The sequence below is a fragment of the Melospiza melodia genome, chromosome 4 (assembly GCF_035770615.1).
Source record: "Melospiza melodia melodia isolate bMelMel2 chromosome 4, bMelMel2.pri, whole genome shotgun sequence".
In the NCBI taxonomy this organism is placed as follows: Eukaryota; Metazoa; Chordata; class Aves; order Passeriformes; family Passerellidae; genus Melospiza; species Melospiza melodia.
This window is the reverse complement of record NC_086197.1, coordinates 67,273,154-67,292,680: the sequence shown is the minus strand read 5'-3', so window position 1 is coordinate 67,292,680 and position 19,527 is coordinate 67,273,154. Positions and strand designations below refer to the sequence as shown.

The 19,527-nt window shown below is 43.2% G+C and overlaps 1 protein-coding gene across 10 annotated transcripts in view; it reads right to left on the bottom strand.

Moving 5' to 3' along the window:
• Nucleotides 1-8,294, bottom strand: part of KCNC2 (potassium voltage-gated channel subfamily C member 2) — a 100,980-nt gene extending 92,686 nt beyond the window's left edge. For 3 of the 10 annotated variants that reach the window (XM_063155035.1, XM_063155036.1, XM_063155030.1), the window contains exons 1-2: nucleotides 7,946-8,293; nucleotides 6,519-7,276 (exon numbers count right to left, since the gene is read on the bottom strand). In XM_063155035.1, coding sequence (XP_063011105.1) covers nucleotides 6,519-7,151 — 633 coding nt within the window. In that variant the 5' untranslated portion in view covers nucleotides 7,152-7,276; nucleotides 7,946-8,293. Of the gene's footprint in view, nucleotides 1-6,518; nucleotides 7,277-7,945 lie in introns of all 10 variants that reach the window. The other 7 variants (XM_063155031.1, XM_063155032.1, XM_063155037.1 and 4 more) reach the window with 6 other exon arrangements.
• Between the last annotated feature and the right edge of the window lie 11,233 nt (nucleotides 8,295-19,527).

Sequence of the window (19,527 nt, the reverse complement as noted above, 5' to 3'; positions counted from 1 at the left end):
CCTCACGTCAGGGAGAAGGCTCTTTGGAAGCAAGAGCACACATAAGAGTGGACATAGTTCCCCTATTTCCTCTCCACATAAAATCACTGAATAGTCTTGCTTAACATTTCTTTAAAATAAAATTTTTATTCCTGTGTAATTAGTGATTTATACTGGAAAAGTGTGCACTTGTGAAAGAACGAGAGTATGAAAAGGAACTGTATAACTATAAGAAATACACGAAGTAGACTGACAGCTGATAGCTTGATATTCTAAATTACTATACCCATATTTAATTTACTCACAATTTAAAAGAAAAATCCACCACTGAAACTCTGCAGAAATCCCCACAAATTTTTACACTGAATCAGTAAGTTTACATAAACCATGCTGACAGAAGTGAGGTCTAAAGAAAAGTTTAAAATTAAAAGGGATCACACTACCTACATTGGATGCTAAATATAGAGCATAAACCCTCTCTTTCCAGTCATGGCTGAAGGAAACTTTCCTTCCCCAAGACGAGCCACGAATCTGAATCACAGGACAAGCAGGAAGCATCTCTGGAGAAATGAACGGTGCTGAAACAGCACTTGATCATGAGAAGAACTTGTTTCTTCCATCTTAAAACTACTGGACACCACTTTTATAACAGATTACTAAAACATTAAAAATTTACAGAGGAAGCCTTTCCTCTTCTCTTATTCTACTACCCCAGTTGCAAGGCACCTTCATAGGAAGAGAATAATATTCTGCCAATGATCACTGAGGGAGAGAAGGATAGGCAAATTTTCCACATACTTCTCCTATAGTATATTAAAGTCCCTGCAGTGAAGGATATTAATCAAGGATATGGAAGTTGTCTCAGTTCTGAACTTTTTCAATTATGACTTAACAAAAATTCTCCAAATCAAGCAAAAATGCTGTTTTCTTCACAGGGTATTGATTGGTATATTTACTTTGGACTAAGTACCAAACACCTTAAAAGGACCTTGAAGATACCATGTTTTCCTGCATCACTTATTTCATATTCTGACTGCATCACATGATGTGCATGATAACTGATTCCTCATCTGACAGTAGCACTGAAACCTATACAATATTCATCCCAAGTTGTGAGCTATTCCTCCCACCACCATCTTAATCAGTTTGAGAATAAATTCTCATCCTCAAAGTAAAGCATTTGAGAATTTTATCACTGTAAACAAACATGACAAATACTACTATCTGTAATAACTACATAAAAAAAGAGAACATTGTCTGCCGGATTTCTCAATTTAAAATATTTCTCACACCGTTACTATATTGGGCTATGTCTAATTAGCTGATTTCCACTCCCAGTTACACCAAAGCAAATTCAACCTGAGTCCATTAACCAAATTATTTTAGAGTCACTGAAGGACAATCTGGCTGTATGCACATATCTAATAGCATCTATTTCTGAAATGATAGGACAGATCATCTCTGTGTCATTTGTGTCAGAGCCATGACAAAATCCGTTTCCCAGATGAATAAGTGACAGTGAGAAGGCTGTTTTCAATGGGAAGAGGAAGCGAAGAGCTGGCTTGTTTCCATGGAAACACTAGCAGCATCAGGCAGAACAGCTGTAGAGGAAGAGGCACAAGTTAGGAAGGCAGAAATCTTGCTGATTTTACCTCTCTGATGTCAGTACCATCAGAAACCATTTACACTTAGGGCAGATCAAGCTAGTTGATTATACATCATGTATTAAGCTTAAATTTCCAGTCAAAATTTTAAAAGCCAGCATGCCAGAAGTAAATTAATAAAAACTACTTACAATGTGATTTGGGCAGGCATTGTATGCATGAAGCTACAGAGTGTATGAATATCTGTAACACTAATGCAGTATGATTTTTGTCATTAGGAACATATCTAGATGTGTCTTTAAAAAAGACAGCTCCCATAGCATAAATGCTTCAACCAGAATGACTATTTCTCACTAATTTATTGTAATTGAATATTTTCTCACATGTAAATAAATCCAGTGTTTTCATTACCAACAAAAGGAATACACACTTTGAGGTGTCAACCTTAACTAATTCCCTTGAGCCATTATTAGACAGATGTCTGCCTAACTAATAATTGAATGGTAAAATCTAAAATATACCTGCTTTCCTCATTGAATAAAAGACAGAGTAAAGATTTCCATTTATGTATTAAAGGGCTTCCTACCAGTTAAGATAGCAAATCTTTGCTATTCACTATTAATCTACAAACATATATTCTGTGATCAATGTACCTCCACCACTCCATTCACAGTATTTCAGACTGATGCAGCAGTGTTATTTCCACCAAAAATAAAACCTGTCTTTCATCAGAACAGGCAAAGCCCTAAAAATATTACTCACTTCAATCATTCACCATAGTACATGACAGGCTTCCTAAATCAAGGCTTTCTTGACAGGTATCAAAACAGGTATCTAGGTACCTGGAGAAAACATAAGCAAGCCACCACATAAAGACCTAAGTTATCTTTGTTAAGAACGTTCTCCAACATAATTTCTGTATCTTTAGCCTCGAGGGAATCTATAAAACCACATTTTTCCCCTCTCCCACTCCACTCATTTCAGCTGATTCTTCACCTCACCAAATGTCCAAAGCTGGTGTAGACGCAATGGGTCACTGAAAGGAATCTCTGACAACTAAATATCATATAAAGCAGTAGAGGGGGTGGTATTTTTTCCCTCCAAAAATACCACCCACTGCTCAAATACAGCTCCCCATATCACTATGAAGCAGCATCAGTATCTTTAAGAACACTTTCAAGATATATCTTGATGCCCAGACTGCAAGGCTATTGTGGGTTTATTTGCATTGCAGTGAATATTTTACTTACAGCAAACTTGACAAATACTTGCTAATTAGGATTTGTATTTCCTTGTGCACCAAGTAATGATGATCTTTCCTAGAGATAAAAACCATATCAAAGGGGCTGTGTAAGCTGCCTTCAGCTGCTGCTAACAGCAGTGCCAGCTCAAGTGCCCTGGGCCATGCTGACTCCCAAACTGCTTAACCACCCCACTGGCCCCTTATCCACTAAGAGATTCACAGTCTCCCCCAAAACATTAAGGATATATAGCTATGGACCTGGTGAATTTCAGGGCCATTTTTGCATTCCTGCACCCAGTACAGGAGTAATCTATAATTCTTAGGAAAAATCAATGACAAATACTAATTACATCTTTAAACAGCATCATTTTACAGCTATTATTCAAAAGTAAAAAGGCTTTAGAGGTAATTACTTTGAAATATGATATCTGAGATGAGCACTGGCATTCCAGTCCCCGCTGGACACCTGCAGACACTTTTTGAACTCAGCACTTAATATTGCCTCTTGTGCTTTCTTACAAACTACTTAGATGTTTCTTTGCACTTTACTAATGCAAACAAGTGCCTGGCACCTAGGAGCCACTGGACACCAAAATCACTCACAGATATTAACCAACAAAACAGTGCACAGGTTTTAGTCAGATAAGGTGTCTGTTTCAGACAGGTTTAAACCAACACACAAAGATTCAGTCACCCAGCACTCCTCCTCCTGTGAGAGCACCTTATGCCAGTAGATTTCCACATCTACATTAACAACATTGTGTCAAACAGCCTTTTGTGAATGATCGTTCCATTACGTGTGGAGTGAAAGGAGTACGGCTGCACTCTAATTTCATTTCACGGTCTGTGAAATCCAAAACGATAACATGAGGACGGAAATAATATTCAGACCTAACTCCTAAACTTGGGAAACAAAGGGAAGTGTTGCAGGTTTCAAAGCAATCATATATACATGGATTGTATTTCATATTTACAAACCCCATGTTTAGTAGATGTCACTATCTGACTACCAAACTGCACGCACTAAAAGTTGAATTTTTTTAGAATCTCGACTAAACTAAACCTTCTTGTCAACAAACTAGTTCCACTATTTATATAACATCACTGGATGGTCTTGCTAGAATAATCTTGTGCGTGCACTATCCCCAAAGAGGTTACCATGGCAACTTATATTTGAATTTCTATAAATTTCTATTTTTAGAGATCACAGTTTCAAATAAAGAAAATCACAAATATTAAGTACCATTTCATTAACAGAAAATACCCTATTTTTATCAGCATCATAATTCCCCAAAAAAGACACTAGTGAACCTAAATCAGTAATGCTAAAAGAAAATAATTATCACAGTTCTTAGGAAAGTTTACCACTAAGCAGCCCCACCATAATCTCAGTGGTGTATGAGTCAGTAACTAACACTGTGAGGCAAAGACTGATGTTCACAGAGTTTTGTCTTGATTTCAGTAAGCCCAGGATTTCACTCAAATGTTTTCAGAGTTAGTCATCATCTCAGCTGACATAAAACAAGAGTGTATTTGCCAGAATACTGGGAAAATAAGGGCTCTCGTTTCAGGTGTGGAAAAACATAATGTCTCATTCCAAACTATGGCTACCATCACCTTAAATTACTGTGCTCAAGAGTGCTTACTAAGTGCATGCGAGTCCTTAAATACAAATTCACTTTAATGCTTTAAAACTCACCAGAAATTCTCGAAATTATCTCCCTGCCTGAAAGATCAAGTGTAGATCTTCAGAAAATGAAATTACAGACTTAGACGCGCTGTTATTATGGCTCTGACACTGCCTTATTCTGGCTGCCTGGGTTTGAAATCACAATAAAATCTTTAAAACCAGTTAAGTTATAAAAAGGTAAATACTCTTGTCTTCGAAGAGATTAATACTGCAGTGCTGCAATTTCCTACTATAGTATTAATTACAGTATTCATTTTGTAAACTTGAAATATCTTCACCCAAGCCACTAATGGTTCAGGATGACCTAGTACAGATGGAAAATTTGGAAAGCAAGTGCCTATAGCTCCTGACTGAAAAGCCAACTTCAACTCCAAGGCACAACAGCATACCTACCTTCCTACTTCTCCTGGTATCTTCCATTTAACACTTACTCCGTACTCCTCAGTTCTCCAGAAAAGTTGAGCAGGAAGATTCTCTGTCATAAAAGCTGCAGTTTTGACACTGTCAGCAACTTTCCACAAGACAGGAGGTGAAAGAAAACCTGCAGGGCAATCACTGCTCACACTACAGTCTGTCAGGTAAATGACAGCCACGTTTTCTTTAGGATCCCGACAGCTGAGATGCGAGTATGCTCTGAGGAGCAAAGATAGACACTTCTGGTAACTTTTCTTCAGAACCCATTCTTTATTGAAAACATATTTTAAGAATCAACTGGAGCCAGCTGTTGAGGGAAAACATACTGGTACGTAACCTTCAAAAACATAAACAACGTTGGCACTCCGTAAGTGACAGTAGTAAGTGTGAGGACCTTTACTTTCAGTTTAACTTACCTCAATAAGCTCATAGGGTGAGCGGGCAGAAACTGCATCATGCCATGGGGTACAATTCCAGAAGTCACTAAATCACAAACTTAAGTGCACATCTATGAGACTGCCAGCAGAATAAGTGGAACTGATTAGGAGATTACACCCACCATAACTACACTTTCTGCAAAATGAGGTTTAGCTCTGAATACTTCATGGAAATCCTGATAAATACGCCATAAAATACTTATTGCCATTTTATAATCAAGCATTTCCTGTTACAAGTCCTTTGTCTTGTATTGGAGGGAGGATTTGCTGGTGGTTGCTGTTCTGGTTAAATTAGAGACACCACTGCATATTTCTCTCAAAGGAATTACAACTATTTGTTTGCTACAAAGCCCTGAGTTAGAAAGCAAACCCTCATCACCCCTGAGAACTGCAATGAAAAGACAGAACAAAAATCCAACTCATCGAAGTATGAAGTAGTGAGCATAAAAACCTAAAACCCCTATCTAAGTAAAAGAAAGTCAGTATGATCACTTACTCTCTTCTCCCCAGTCCCTCAGTCACTGAGCCAGTCAGGGTCACCCTGAGAAATCAATGGAGGAAGAGCCAGGGTGACCCCCTGTCACATTTGCTTTGTTGAACCAGGATCACCTACCAGTGCAGACAGAGCAAAGCTCAGAACGGACTGAGGTCGCTCTCCGGCGTCACTGTCACCACCTGACCCCAAACCCGAGACCTCAGGCCACCTGCCCCGGCCCCAAAGGCACGTTCACGCAGGCGCTCGGGGAGGATGAGGATGCCTTGGGGCTGCTCCTGCTCACACCCACACACAAACAGGTCCACCAGTGAGTGAGTCACCCCCTCCACACCCCACACAAGCCAGGGGGTGACTCTGGGCTCCCCTGCAGGCTTCTCGGGGCACAGCTCCCTCCTCAGCCCCGCACACTCCCATGGGAAGGATGCTGGCACAGCGGGACCCCCGTGCTGCCTGACATTGCCTGCAGCTGTACCGGGTTCAAGCATCACCACCCCACGCGGGCCGACGTGCCCCTTGCAGCGGCCCACCAAAGCATCCCTTCTGCAGGCAGCCCGGAGCGGGGCAGCCTCCCCGCCACGCCGGCTCCCGCTCGGGGGCCCCAGCAGCCCCGCGGCCTCCGCAGCGCCCGCTGGGAGCGCCGGCCGGCGGCGCTTACCCTGGCGGCGCGGGACGAGTAGGGGTCCTCGAAGAGCGCCCACACGCGGGGCTGCAGCCGCCGCCAGCGCCCGCCCTTGCCTTCGGCGGCCGCCCCCACGTCCTCGATGCCCAGTCTCTTGGCGGCCAAGTCGTCGTCGTCGCCGTCGGGGGGCGGCTCGCCCGTCAGCAGGTCGGGTGCCTCGAAGATGTCGAGGGCCTCCTCGGCGTCGCGGTGCTGGCGGTAGGTCATCCAGCAGCAGGGCTCCACGTCGGTCTCGTCGATGCCCCAGAAGGCCAGCTCCTCCTCGAAGAGCGGCCCGCAGACGTCGGCGGGGCAGTGCAGCTTGCCGGTGCGGTAGTAGTTGAGCACATAGGCGAAGACCCCCGGGTGCCGGTCGAAGAAAAACTCGCTGGCGCCGCCGCTGCCCCGGGGGCTGCAGCCGCTGCCGGGCTCCGGGCAGCCGCCCGCCGGAGGCAGCGGCGGGTTGGGGGGCGGCGGCGGCTCCTCGCCGCCCGGGGACTCGCTCTGGGACTCGCAGGCGAGCAGGGCCAGGCGGGTCCCCGGCAGGGTCTTCAGGGTGCTGCGGTAGGTCTCGTGCCGCGTGCCCCCCACGTTGAGGATCACCCTCTCGTTGTCCTCGAGCTTCCCCATCGCTCCGGGTGGGACATGACTGGGGAGAGCGCGGGAGGCGGCGGCGCGGATCGGGAGGGGGGCGCGCCGGTCGCTGGGCGGGGGGCAGCCGGTCGCCGGCAGGTCCGCGGGGAACGAGCCTCTGCCTTAAACGCAAACAGAAGAAATCGAGGAGAAGCCCCACAAGCAACCACCGCAGGAGCACCGCTCCCCGCGGTCACGGCCTGTCCCAGACCCCTCCCGCGGACCCGCACTCCGGGAGAGCCCTCCCGGCCCGGCCCGGCACCCACCGCCGGCCAGCTCCGCTCGCTCTGCCGCGAAGGGCTGTGCCGCCTGCCCGCTCCGGGCACAGCTCCGGGCTGCCTCCCGCTTCCCCTGGAAGCAGGCTACCGAAATGGCACTGCCGCTGCTTCGACCGCCTATGGATCCGCCACCGTCCCCACCCCCTTCTCCCTCGCGGGGCCGTGTGAACCGAGCTGATGGAACAGAAAGTGTACGGTTAATTATTTAATGGGCATCTATCTTTTATTGTCCTAACAGCTTAACCAGGGGGAAAAAAGAAGGCTTAGATATTTTTCTCTTCCTCCCCACCCCCACCGTGGGAGGGAGGAAAGGGCTGCTTTTTGGGAAGAAATACAGAGCACCCCACCAGCGCAGGCAGCAGGCATACTCTGGGAAAAGCTGTCTGTGTGGAGCTCGGCTCGCTACTTTCTCAGACAAATCACGAAGGCGAGCGCGCATCTCGGGGAAGGGCAGGTGGGATCAGCCTCCCGCTCCCCGCCAGCCCCGCGCTCCTCCCGCCGCCCCGCCGCTACCTTTGCCGGAGCAGCGACAGCGGCTTCTGCCAGGCGAGACTACTTGTTGTGGGTTCGGGTGTTTCTCCGCGTTCAGGTGGCTGTTTCACCTCCCTCCGTGCTCAACTCCGACAGGCGTAACAGCGGCTCCCGCCGCCCGCGCGGAGATCCCGCTCCCCGCATTTTACAGGGGGGATGCGGCCGTTCCACGTCGGGGCTGGCAGCGGGGACCACCGGCGGAGCGCAGAGCCATGAGCGGGGACCGGGACGGCCGTAATTCCAGTGGTGCTCCGGGAAGACGAGCCCAAAGGTGAAATCGCTCCTCATTTGGGGCCGCAGCTCCGCCCCGGGGCGGGGGCAGGGCGGCCGAGCCGGCCCTACACACCCCTCCGGTCCCGCACTGCCCGCCGGGCGGGGGTGCACGGAGGCGACGGCGAACGCAAACGCTGCCTCTTTCCCAAAAGGCACCACCTCCGCTCCTGATACACGGACATTTGGTTCACTCGAGTAAAGCACGCGGGAAGGGAGCGAGGCTGAGAAGAGCTCTTTTTCGGAGAGATGCGGGGAAATGAGCCGTAGCTCCAGGTGGCTTTGGAGAGGGGCTGCCCGGCCCCAGGAGGGTCGCGGAGCGCCCGCAGAGCCCGGCGGGCGGGCAGGGATGCCGGGGGGTACCGGCACCGCGGCTGCGGCGGGCAGTGAGTGCCCCGATTCCGGGGAGCCCCAGAGCCGGCTCTGGAGCCGGCCGGCAGCGGGGTTTGGGATCCGGCTTAAGGAGAGGACATCCAGTTCCCATGTCGGCTAAGAAAGATAAAGAGCCGTGGGTGCACTTCAGAGTTCGTGCGCTCCATAGGTGTGAGGTTGGGTGTGGCAGAGGGGATGAAACTTGAGAGTTCTCAATAATATGGGAGGGAAACCGATGCCTGTGCACTTATAATATATGAGAGAGTCCCATATCTCTGCCTCCAAGCCAGCTGAGTTATTTTCTACAGCCTACACTGCTGCCTGGTTTCAGCCGGGTTGGTAAAAGTGAAAGAAGCTTCCAGTCCCAAAGAGAAGATATACAACATGAGAGGTGATCCCTCTTGCTGCTTCCTCAAAAGAATAAAAAAGTCTTCCTCCACGCAAAGGGTATTTGCTTGCCTGAAGGAGGGCAATGAGTGGAATAATGGTGTCTGAAACGTCCTCCTTCCGCATCAGAGCCTGTGGCTGGGCACTTGCTGGTGTCTGGAGGGCAGAGCTCTGCTGGAAGCTATGCTCTGAGGACACTCTGCTTAGACCAGATTGCTTTAACCCAGATCTGTCTATATGTGGCATCCATGATGTAAACACAGGCTCCCAAAGCAGCAGTAACTTTAAGAAATGGGTTTTGGAAGCTTTCTCCAGATGTACGTTTTGAAGTTCCTTAAATAAAAAGAGTAAAATCTATCCTGCCAAAGCAGATATAATCAGTTAGTGAAAACCCTTGGAACCAAAATTAATATTCAATTACATAGTTGTAAATGCAGTGGAAAAGATTCTACCATCCTAATGCCACCTATGGCCTCTCATGCCGTAATTGATTTTCTTTGCAGATGGGATTTTTCTGAAAAGGGGACATAGAGGAGGAGTGAGTAAGACAAAAGGAATATCCTTTGTCTTCTCTCTGACCTACAAGAGGTTTCTGGAGAAATGCAATGCATTAAAGCTCTGCAGCATTCATCCATTATGGAAAACCATAGGGTGGCAGTAGCTGCCAAAACACTACACAAACTGTATCATCACAGAGTACCAGGACTTCCTTCTGAACCGTCACCATCTGCTCAGGTCCCACATCTGTGCCCAAGTTAAGAAGCTGACCCCTCCAGAAAAAAACCACACAAAACAAAAACAAATGAAAAGCCCCAACAATACCAAAATCAACAACCCCACCCCAAACCCAGCCCCACTAACCACCCCCGCAAAAAACCCCTCACAACCCACCCAAAATCCTAAGAAACCTGAGACTAACAAGGGTGGCATCTCATAAACAATATCTTTACAGTCATACCTGTAATGCCATTGCCATGAAGAAGGCATTTTTTTATGACCAACTGGTTGACACTTCAGACTTATGAAGCATGCAGGGGGTTTTATTGCATGGTGGGAATAAGCAATAGAAAGAATTTTTGCCAGTTGGTAAGAAAAGGAATGGTCTCCTCCAGAATATAATAGTCCTTCAGTCATATAAAAAATTTCACATTCTATAACTTGTCTGTTACTAAATATAATGCTGTTAATTTCTCTGTGTGTCATTCTTCCTTGTAGTTTCATAATGTGGCAGACTTCTCAATGAAGGATGAAATTATGTTAGATGCTGACTTTCCAGAGCTGAAATTTTCTTGAATCACAATATCCTACGTAGACATAGTGACATTTATGAATTAATTTCCTCCTTACAAGAGTTTGACCTGAATTTTTGCACTCCTCAGTGCTTCCAGTAAGAGTAAAAGCATGAGACATATGTAAGAGAGAGAAATGTGTCTGTGGAGTGAGCCTTACCATGAAATATGTCTACAAAGGGAAAAAAACCCCCAACAAACCCAAAAACTATTTACACACATGCTCAAACATATTCATTTAAAATATAAGTAAAAACATTTCTGTAGCTCAGAATTTGGGGCTTTATTTGAGGAACTGAGTGATACTGAGAAGTGCACAACTGATTTTCCCTGCTGGCTAATAATTCATTTACAAAGGGAAAGGTCCTATGTTATGGTTTCCACCAGCAAAGCAATAAAATTAGATGTAATGATCACTGTGAGAAAACCCGGGCAAATGAGCATTTTATTTACTAGGAGCAATCATTCTTTGTGCAAGCTTGAGTACTGTAATGCAAACTCATTGGGTTACCAGCTGTCTAACAACAAGAGTAAATGGAAGTAGGGATTTGCACAAAAGAAAAGCAAACTTGAGGACAAACACAGTTTACCTCAGCTAAAGTCGTGCTCTGAATCACCTTCTGGAGGAGATGTGTCCCTGTTAACTAGTGGGTCCCTGGGAAGGATAACCTGGCCAGATAACATCTGCCATCCTGAGGAGGACATGAGGGGTTGAAGCCACCAAGTTTTTCTAGTGCAGATCACTATTTTGTATTATTCATACGATGTTGAATTGGGAAACAAAAAATAATCAATTTTACAATCAAAACTTATAACTGAAGACAGTGAAAAGATAAAATATGATCTATTTATATCAATCATTAAGTAAATCATTTTAAGTATCCACTGTCATTAACATTTTATTAAGCCTCTACTTGTTTCTTTCATGTATTTTGTTATTTTCCCTTATTATTTATAATCATCTCTACTCTTTACAATTACATGTACTAATTCATTATACATCTTGCAGAACATGGCAGCCACATTATACTGAAGTACACTGATGATCAGTCAGAATCTTACTCTGAAACTGCAAAAAACCCTGAATTAATTGATTAAGCAAACATCTCTGAAATAAAACTGTAAGGAGCCATGGTGTAGTTAAATTGGATGAAGCTCAAAACAAAACTAGCAGAAAGATCATTATTATTGTTTTTAAATTCCAGTATAGGATTGCATTTTTTAAGGCAGTTGAGACATAAGCTTGGTTTGATCAATAACACATAATTATTGAAAAACGTCTTATTGTAGAGAAATATGAATAAAAGTAAGATTGGACAAGAAAGACGTACAAAATGTGAAAGCTGGGATGAAGTCAGCCTACTCTTAGTTCCACACTAGCACACAAGAGCTCTCCATATGAGTGGCTTTATACAGACAGGTGTGCTTCATATGCTTTCTCTTACATTTCAGCTCCCTGTGAAATTCTGGGGAATGTGGTATCTCTCATTAAAAAATGAAAACCTGGAAAAAGTTCTTGTATATTACACTTATCAAGGAAATTAAAAATAGTGAGCACAAGACTGGGGTCCTCTGAGAAGAGATGACACAGTAGAAAAAAGTACAGATGAGCACTAATTTCATTGCCTAATAATCCCCCCCTGCCAGTGGTGGGGATGGAATTCTAAAGTGTGTGTACATTTAAACTGGCTTTGGGTTTCTCTCTTCAAAAGAAAGGCAGAGGTTGGTGTCCAAGGGTGAAAATCCCCCACCTCAGTATTGTTTTGCCTGGGATGCTACATGAACAGACATGGACAAGTGCAGCCTTTCCAATAGATCACCTCCTCCAGGCTCACAGAGGTTCAGATCCAAGGTGCCTCTTCTCACAGGTACCTGCTCTCACCTGGTGAAACTCTCCCTTACAAACTGTCACCACTCCACTGTTCCTTTAGATCAGGGGTAAATAGCACATGGCCTTTGCCCAGTCCTCACCAGAATCTTCAAGTCACTGCCTTTTTCCTTCATGACCCTGGGGTGTCCTTTCCCGCCCAGTACCAATGCCAGAGGCATTAGCAATGCAAGATGGTGGAAGGCAAGATTACTCACCTGCTTCTGCTGTGATTCAAGTGTCTTCGTCAGTGCTGATTCATGTTTGTGGGATGCAGATTTTCTCAAGAGCTTTAGGATATTACATTCTGCTTATAAAAGGAGATATTGCCTCAGGCTCTGTCCACACTTACATTTTTTAGTGTCCAGTGCTAAAACAGTTGAAATGAATTTTTTATCTATCCTGAATATTTCCTTCAATTTCAGGGAAAGGTCAGTGATGTGTTTTTCTCATTTGTAACTAGCCAGGACATGAAGCCACTTCTAAGGGTCTGGCACCTCTCAGCGAGACAGTGTCTTTGTAAAGACTCATTAGGCAGTGAGAGCAGTACTGAGCTCCTCCACAGCCATTTACTCCTTAGTTCAAGTGTAAATACATGGACTGAGCTTCTTCCAGGTGCTCGTAGTACTTAAGGAGACTGAAAGAAACAGGTCTTGGAATGTGCTCGTCAAGCATACAGAGACCCAAGAGACAGGAAAATGAATGCAGTACCTCCAACAGCTCTCAGGTACAAGCTTTCCTCATTCAAAAGGAATAAAGCTTTCTGTTTCTATCTGGAAAGTGCAGACAGATGGAAAATGGGGAAATGCCAAAGCCGTGTATCTTGTCTTATAGCATGGCCAGCAGACCCAAGGTAGCCTCCACCAACTTGGAGGAGTTTCTGTTTACTGTCAGTCTCGTGAAAATTTTGGGGAATTCTGCTTCTAAAATTTCTGTGATTTTCCATTTATTATCCCTCTCATTAATTTTAACTGAAGTTTTTGGGCAACACATAAATAATAAAACTTTGTGTCATTATAATGAGGTCCTCATCTGGTTGCAAGTCTTAAGCATTCATATAATATAAATAATGAACAATCACCTAGATTGCAGGACAATTAGGTTTCTTCAGCTACAGAAGAGCGTGCTCAGAAAGAACTAAACTTGTTTAAACAGAAGTGCCTTATTAACTAATTTTAGAAGTCTCATCAGAACAGAGACCAAAACATCCCAAACCAACCACAACCACAACAACCCTAAACAAAACAAGAACATCTGTAACACACTTTGCTCTGAAACATCTGTCAGTTTCATTTCACTGGCAAAGACTGTATCAAGAAACACCCAGTTTATAGAGGACTGTATATGTACCACTAAACAACCTTGCAAAGAAATTTAAAGTGATATTTAGTTTCTAAGTCTTTGAAGTGATTGAACTGACTTGGATGTATTTTGTAGGGGAAAAAAATCAAAAAGAGACCTTTAAATTTGTATTTTGGTAAATTAAATTATCTATCATGCAGCATACACTCTATCTACTACCTAATTGATATCCAAGCAGTTATTGAACAGATAGTGTGTGTTTTTAAAAGATTAGGTCCATTCAATAAAATATTCTGGAAGGAGTCTTATGATCAGTTAATTCTAACTTTCAGTTAATTCTAGCTTTTACTAATCTTCTAAAATCAGTTCAAATCTGAGACATAATCTACATATGACAGTGATTTATTTGAGGAAGTCAGCACACCCTCCCTCACATGCTACCAAAAGCCATGGAAACACACTATAAGGAGCACAGAGGTTTTCAGGTGACTGGCATTGTTACACCTAGTTTCTGTGTTTCACCAAAGTTCAACTGGAAACCTCATCTATCATCTTCCTCCTTCCCATGACTAGCAATCTCCATTCTTTTTTGTTAATTTTTAGGAAGAGACCATAACACAAATGCCTCAAGAATGCAGGCATATGCTTTAATACATCATCTTCTGAAGATGTTTGCACTGATGATCATTGAGGCAACCCTGGAGCAGCAGTGATTTAATTGATTATCAGTGTATAGAGGATACTTTGTAATAATAATTTTCTACTATTGATGCAAAGTTTAATAATTCTGTTTTGCAACACTTTTGTCTTCCCACTGTGAATAGCTATAGTTTACCTGTTAGAAAGGCAACTCCAAGAGTTTGAGGCACAGAAGTCTCCCACAGAGCATCACTGACCGAGGCAGGCAGATTTGAAATCAGATGCCTGAGCAGTATGGGAAGCAAAGAGGTTTCTTCTTAGTTTCTGCAGTCTCTCATGGCAGACCCAATCTCAGTGCATGCAAGCTTGATTAATTTTGACTGCCTCCATTCAGCTGCAGTCAAGTTTTTCCTCTCCAATTTTTTTTGTGCTACTTTGCAGACAAGATTGCCCAAATCTGGACTGAGCTGTCTACTGCCATGGAAACAGAACAGCATTCTCAAGAGATAAATACAGCATCTCCTCTGCCTGTGCTGAGGTCTTGCCTGCCAAAGTTAGAGGTGCTGCTACAGATTTCTGCTATGACCCATAAACTGGAACCATTACCCTACAAGACAGGGGAGACCAGATAGGAATCACCAGATCCACTGCAGACAGCATTATCAGCATTTCCTCCTCAGAGAAAAGGTGCCAGTGAACCTTAAACAGCGGTGCAAGGTCATGCTGAGGTGGGAAGTCTTGCCAGAAACAGCCTAACTAACTGTGAGTTAGTAGCCCTTCTTAGTAGTAGGAAAATAATACAAGGTTGTAAAACTGCAGGTTTCTCTATGTCTTTGAACAAGTCAGGTTATATAGTTAGTCACAGAGTAAAACCACATTGGTCACACTGACTGTTACACTTAGCTGTCAGAGGACCTGCCATGTCCATACTGATCCTGTAAACATTTCAGCAACATTTGATACCCTTGAGATCTTTTCCCAATTTGTTTTGAACTGCAGTGCTCTAGAAGAAGTATACCTTCCTTAAAATAAAAAAAAAGAGCTGGTTTGGACCAAGGTGGAGTAGGTGCAGGCTGAGGGGCTGCTGTTGCAGCAAATACTGTTGAGCACACCTCCTGGGGACAGGAGGTACAACACAACCAACAAAACACCAGCCACAGCCACCTACCTGTCCTGGGTGTAAGTGGAGATGTGGAGGGATGTGCCTGGACTGAAGGAATGGGGCCAGCAGGGCATAAACAGTCTTATCTGAGACCCTGCACAACTCCTGCAGTAGGAGACAGGTCCTAGACTGATCTGATCCGTTCAGCCATAGAAACAGGGAAATGGGGATCAACCTCTAACATCTGTGTCAGACAGAAAGAGTAAATACTCACTTCACTTTTGCTGGTCACTATCGCTGTGGTGATTTCCATAAACTTTTACATATTCAGAAAGAGAACAATACGTGCCTTAAAGTTCTGGAAGGCTCTGCTTTTTCTTTGGAATAAGCAGGCAGCCTAAAGAGTGTGACAACAGAGGTACCCTAAAACAGCTGCCTAAATCAGCACACTCCTGCCAGGGACTAACTGAGACTCTGCCACAACTCTCATGACACCTTTTCTTGAGAATGGATTGCTGTAAAACCTCCATTTCCCTCCAGCTTGAAAGCACGCAGGCTAAAATGTCCTGAAAGTTTAATATCCCTTTTTAAGAAGACATTTTCACTTCAAGATCCCAGCTCATATGCAGCATGGGTACAAACTTCCTACCAGCTTCTGGTGGGAATTCAAGGTGCCAGTTCTGTAACTTTCACGCTTCTACTTAGCTTGCAATTTGGCCTTTAAGAGGACTGGCAGAGAGAGAGAGGTCAATGAGCTGTAGTTGGGAACACCACTTAAATGTGCAAGACAGCTGCTTGCAAGTTGTGCACAGGGAAGCCCCTTGCTGTCATTGTGTTCCACTCAGGTCCTCATCTGCTTTTTCTCAAGATCAAGGTTCACAACAGCACATACACAAAGCCAGCAAAATCTTCCCTATTAGATTTTTTTACAAATGTCACTGTCAAAGTGGAAGAAGTATTGGAAGAAGTATTGTCATGTATTCAGTATTCAAATGGAAGAAGTATTCTCATGTAACAAAAAGTATTCTTATATCATGTAATAATTGTTTTTTATAGAATTTTATGCAGCCAGGAAATATCACATGGGAGATTCAAAGGACCTCTCTAAAAAATAATGGCTTCTAAATATCTGCTTGAAAATTGCCTAAACAAAGAAAATCCTTGTAATATTTTTAACCCCTACCTATCTAGGGACGTATCTTAGTGTTTCTGCTAGACTATGCAGAGTTGAAGATTGGCTCTGACTCTTCAGTAATCTTTTCACACTATAAATTGCTGCCATAGGTACTTGTTAAGCAGGATGCAATTTGAGATGCTTGCTATTACATTAAAAGTGGGCTGTTTGTATCATTAACATAATATCCCTGTCTCCCATCCTCATGTCTTCCAGGTCTCATATTTTTTTCCAACTCATATTTTAAATTTTCTGAGGCAAGGATTATATCCCAATGTAGTGGTGTGCATTGTGTCTTGCTCAGGCTGTGACACATCTTTTAGGCTCTTCAAAGCTAGAAAGCACATTAATGAAACAGTCACTGATGTCCCAGCTCAAAGAGATTCAGCAGCAAAAGGGGAGGCAGAGTAGAAGAAAAAATGCAAAAAGATGCTCTGAGAGCAGAGCTGCTGACTTAAATATACCTTTAAATTTCTCCCACTACTGTGACTAAAAGATTTGTACTCCTCCTCCATAAAAGGAAGCTCTAATTTAAAATCTAGCAGTATCATAATTAATGTGAATATTATGCAAATCCTGGGGGAGGGGAAAAGGAGCACTGCTTATCAGGTTCATTTACATGTTTTAATAACTCCTTGGCTTAAGCTTTTAATACTAATTTTGAAAATTTCTTGGGGAAGTTCCATGTGCCAGCTCCCACCCTACAGCCACCCAGCCCTTCCCATAGGCAAAATGCATTCAAGCTGGGCAAGAAGTCCTCTGGTTGATCATCTCTTCTAAAGGGAAAAGCATGTCCACCTCCTGTTTTGGTGACAGGACAATCAGCTTCCTGCTATAGAGAGGACATAAGGCATTTCCAGAAGCACAGACACGACACCAGCCTCCATTTACATTTTAATAGATCCCTACCTAAACTGACACCTATCATACCAATTCTTGTTTGATGCTACTAAACACTTTTTATCAAGACAGATATTAGAAACCAACAACTAAAACTCAGTCTAAACTGATGTTGTCCTCATTCTGCATTGATTTTTTAAAAAAACATCTTTTTCCACCTTTAAATTGCTCATAGATATGTTAAGAATTCACAACCTACATTCATGCTGCTATCAAATAGTCTCTACAGCCCAAGAGTACAATTCAATCTAACAAATTATCAAAAAGACTGAAGTAGAGTCTTTGAAGTAGAAATGCAAAGGAACAGTTTGTAGTCCATGTTATTTGGAACTAATACAGCTACAGTTTTTAGTACTCCTTTTATTTTAGTGAGAGAAAAATGCAATTAAGCCAAAAAGAAGGCTAAAATGTTAGTAATCTTGACATAATCCTGACTAGTGTCTAAAGCAACCTTGTGGATTACTCCTTCAGGGTGAAAGGCAGTTCACAGATTTATGTATTATTTATGGTAGTAACTTCACAGGGAGGAGGAGGAGGAAGGCACTGCAGACATTAATACAGTAGCAAGTTGACAAGGGGGCTGAAGAAAAATCTCACCTGGAAACAGCAGTCCTCCACTATGTTCACTGAATAAAACCTTTCACTTCACCCAGTTAGAGGCAGCCTAACTTAAGTAAAAAAAGAAAAGAGAGGAGCAGGAAATAGACATCCTACATCTTAAACATGGTTGTAGAGAAGCAAGCTTTGGCTTGTCTTACCTGCATTCCTGTGCATCAGGCTGCAACAGGGATTGCCACATATCTCAAAGTCTCAAAATAAAGATATTTTGAGCTGAAACAAAGTATTTTCCATAGATTCCATTTCCATATGGTATCAAAAATAAGCAATGGTAAAACCTATTCTAATAAATTCCTACACACATAATTATATTACATTTTTTAAATGCATAAGAGACTATTTACATACAGCACCTGACAAAAGCTGCTGTTAAACACCTTACATTTTGGTTTGGCTTCCTTTTACCCTTAGCCCTGCTCTTAAAAAAGTAAGGATTAAAAACAATAAAACTGTTCTGTTCTTCTTTATTTTCCATTAAAGATTCCATGTTTATGCTGTGGATTTCACTAACAGGTATCCTATGAAGCTAAACTGGGAAGGAGAAATAATACTTCTAGTCAGGTAAAGCTGATGCAAACCTGTTAGGAGCCTGAAAAGAAGCATAAGCACAAAGCTCCCACAAAACTGAGACACACACACACACCAGATTTTCCAGCAACAACATCTCCCCATATCTCAAAGCATGGTAGCATTCACCCTTTCACTTCAACTGAAATAATGCTAGAAGAAAGCAGTTCTTGAGAAGAAAATTTGTGAGTTAAAGCCACAATGTCAGCAAGACTTAATAAAACCAGGTTGTGAAAGGAAAGAGAGAGGGAGGAAAGACATATGATATAAAAGTAAGCTACATAATGCAAGTACCTCAGTGGCAGGACCTTAACCAGAGCACCGCACCTCGTGTAGAACATTGAATTCAACACAAGGAAAGTAACCATTGGCACTTATGGGGGGAAAATGAGAATGGTCTTCAATCTGTCCTGTTAATGCAATTTCCCTAAACAGCCACATTTAGCAGACTTCAGATCAAAGGGGATGTAATAATAGTTTTCAAAGCTGTTACATAAGGGAAGGATGGGCTAGCAGTAACTGTAATCAGCTTAAACCATAGCAAGAAATATTCAGGTCAATCAACAGGCAACTTGTACCAGCAACAGAACAGATTACCTGGGAATGTGGTGGAGTCTCCATCACAAGTGAGAAAGCAGCACAAGTGGGGTTTTTTCAGATAATACAGAAGAATGGAGTAGACAGCCTTGTAAAATCTCTTCCAGGCAGATCTCTTCTGACTTAATGTGAAGGAAGAGTATTTACATGGACCATGCACTGCAGGGTAGGCTTTTCTTTATGACTGGTGTTCCAGAAGGAAGAGGAAAGTCAAAAGATATGAATGAACAAAAAATATTAAAGACTTGGAATGCCATTGCAGCTAATAATGGCTTTTATCTGTCCTGTCTCCTATCCTTTTCCCCAGGGACTTTTCTTCCTGGATGTTAGTTCATATTTTGAATTATTTCTGAACATATTTTAGCATTATGGGTGTTACTGAAGAAGCTCATTTCCAAGAAGGATGCTCCCAAAAGAAAAGTTTGGAGGCATACCAAGATAAAACTGGAAAGAGAACTTAGAAATCACATAGTCTCAAGC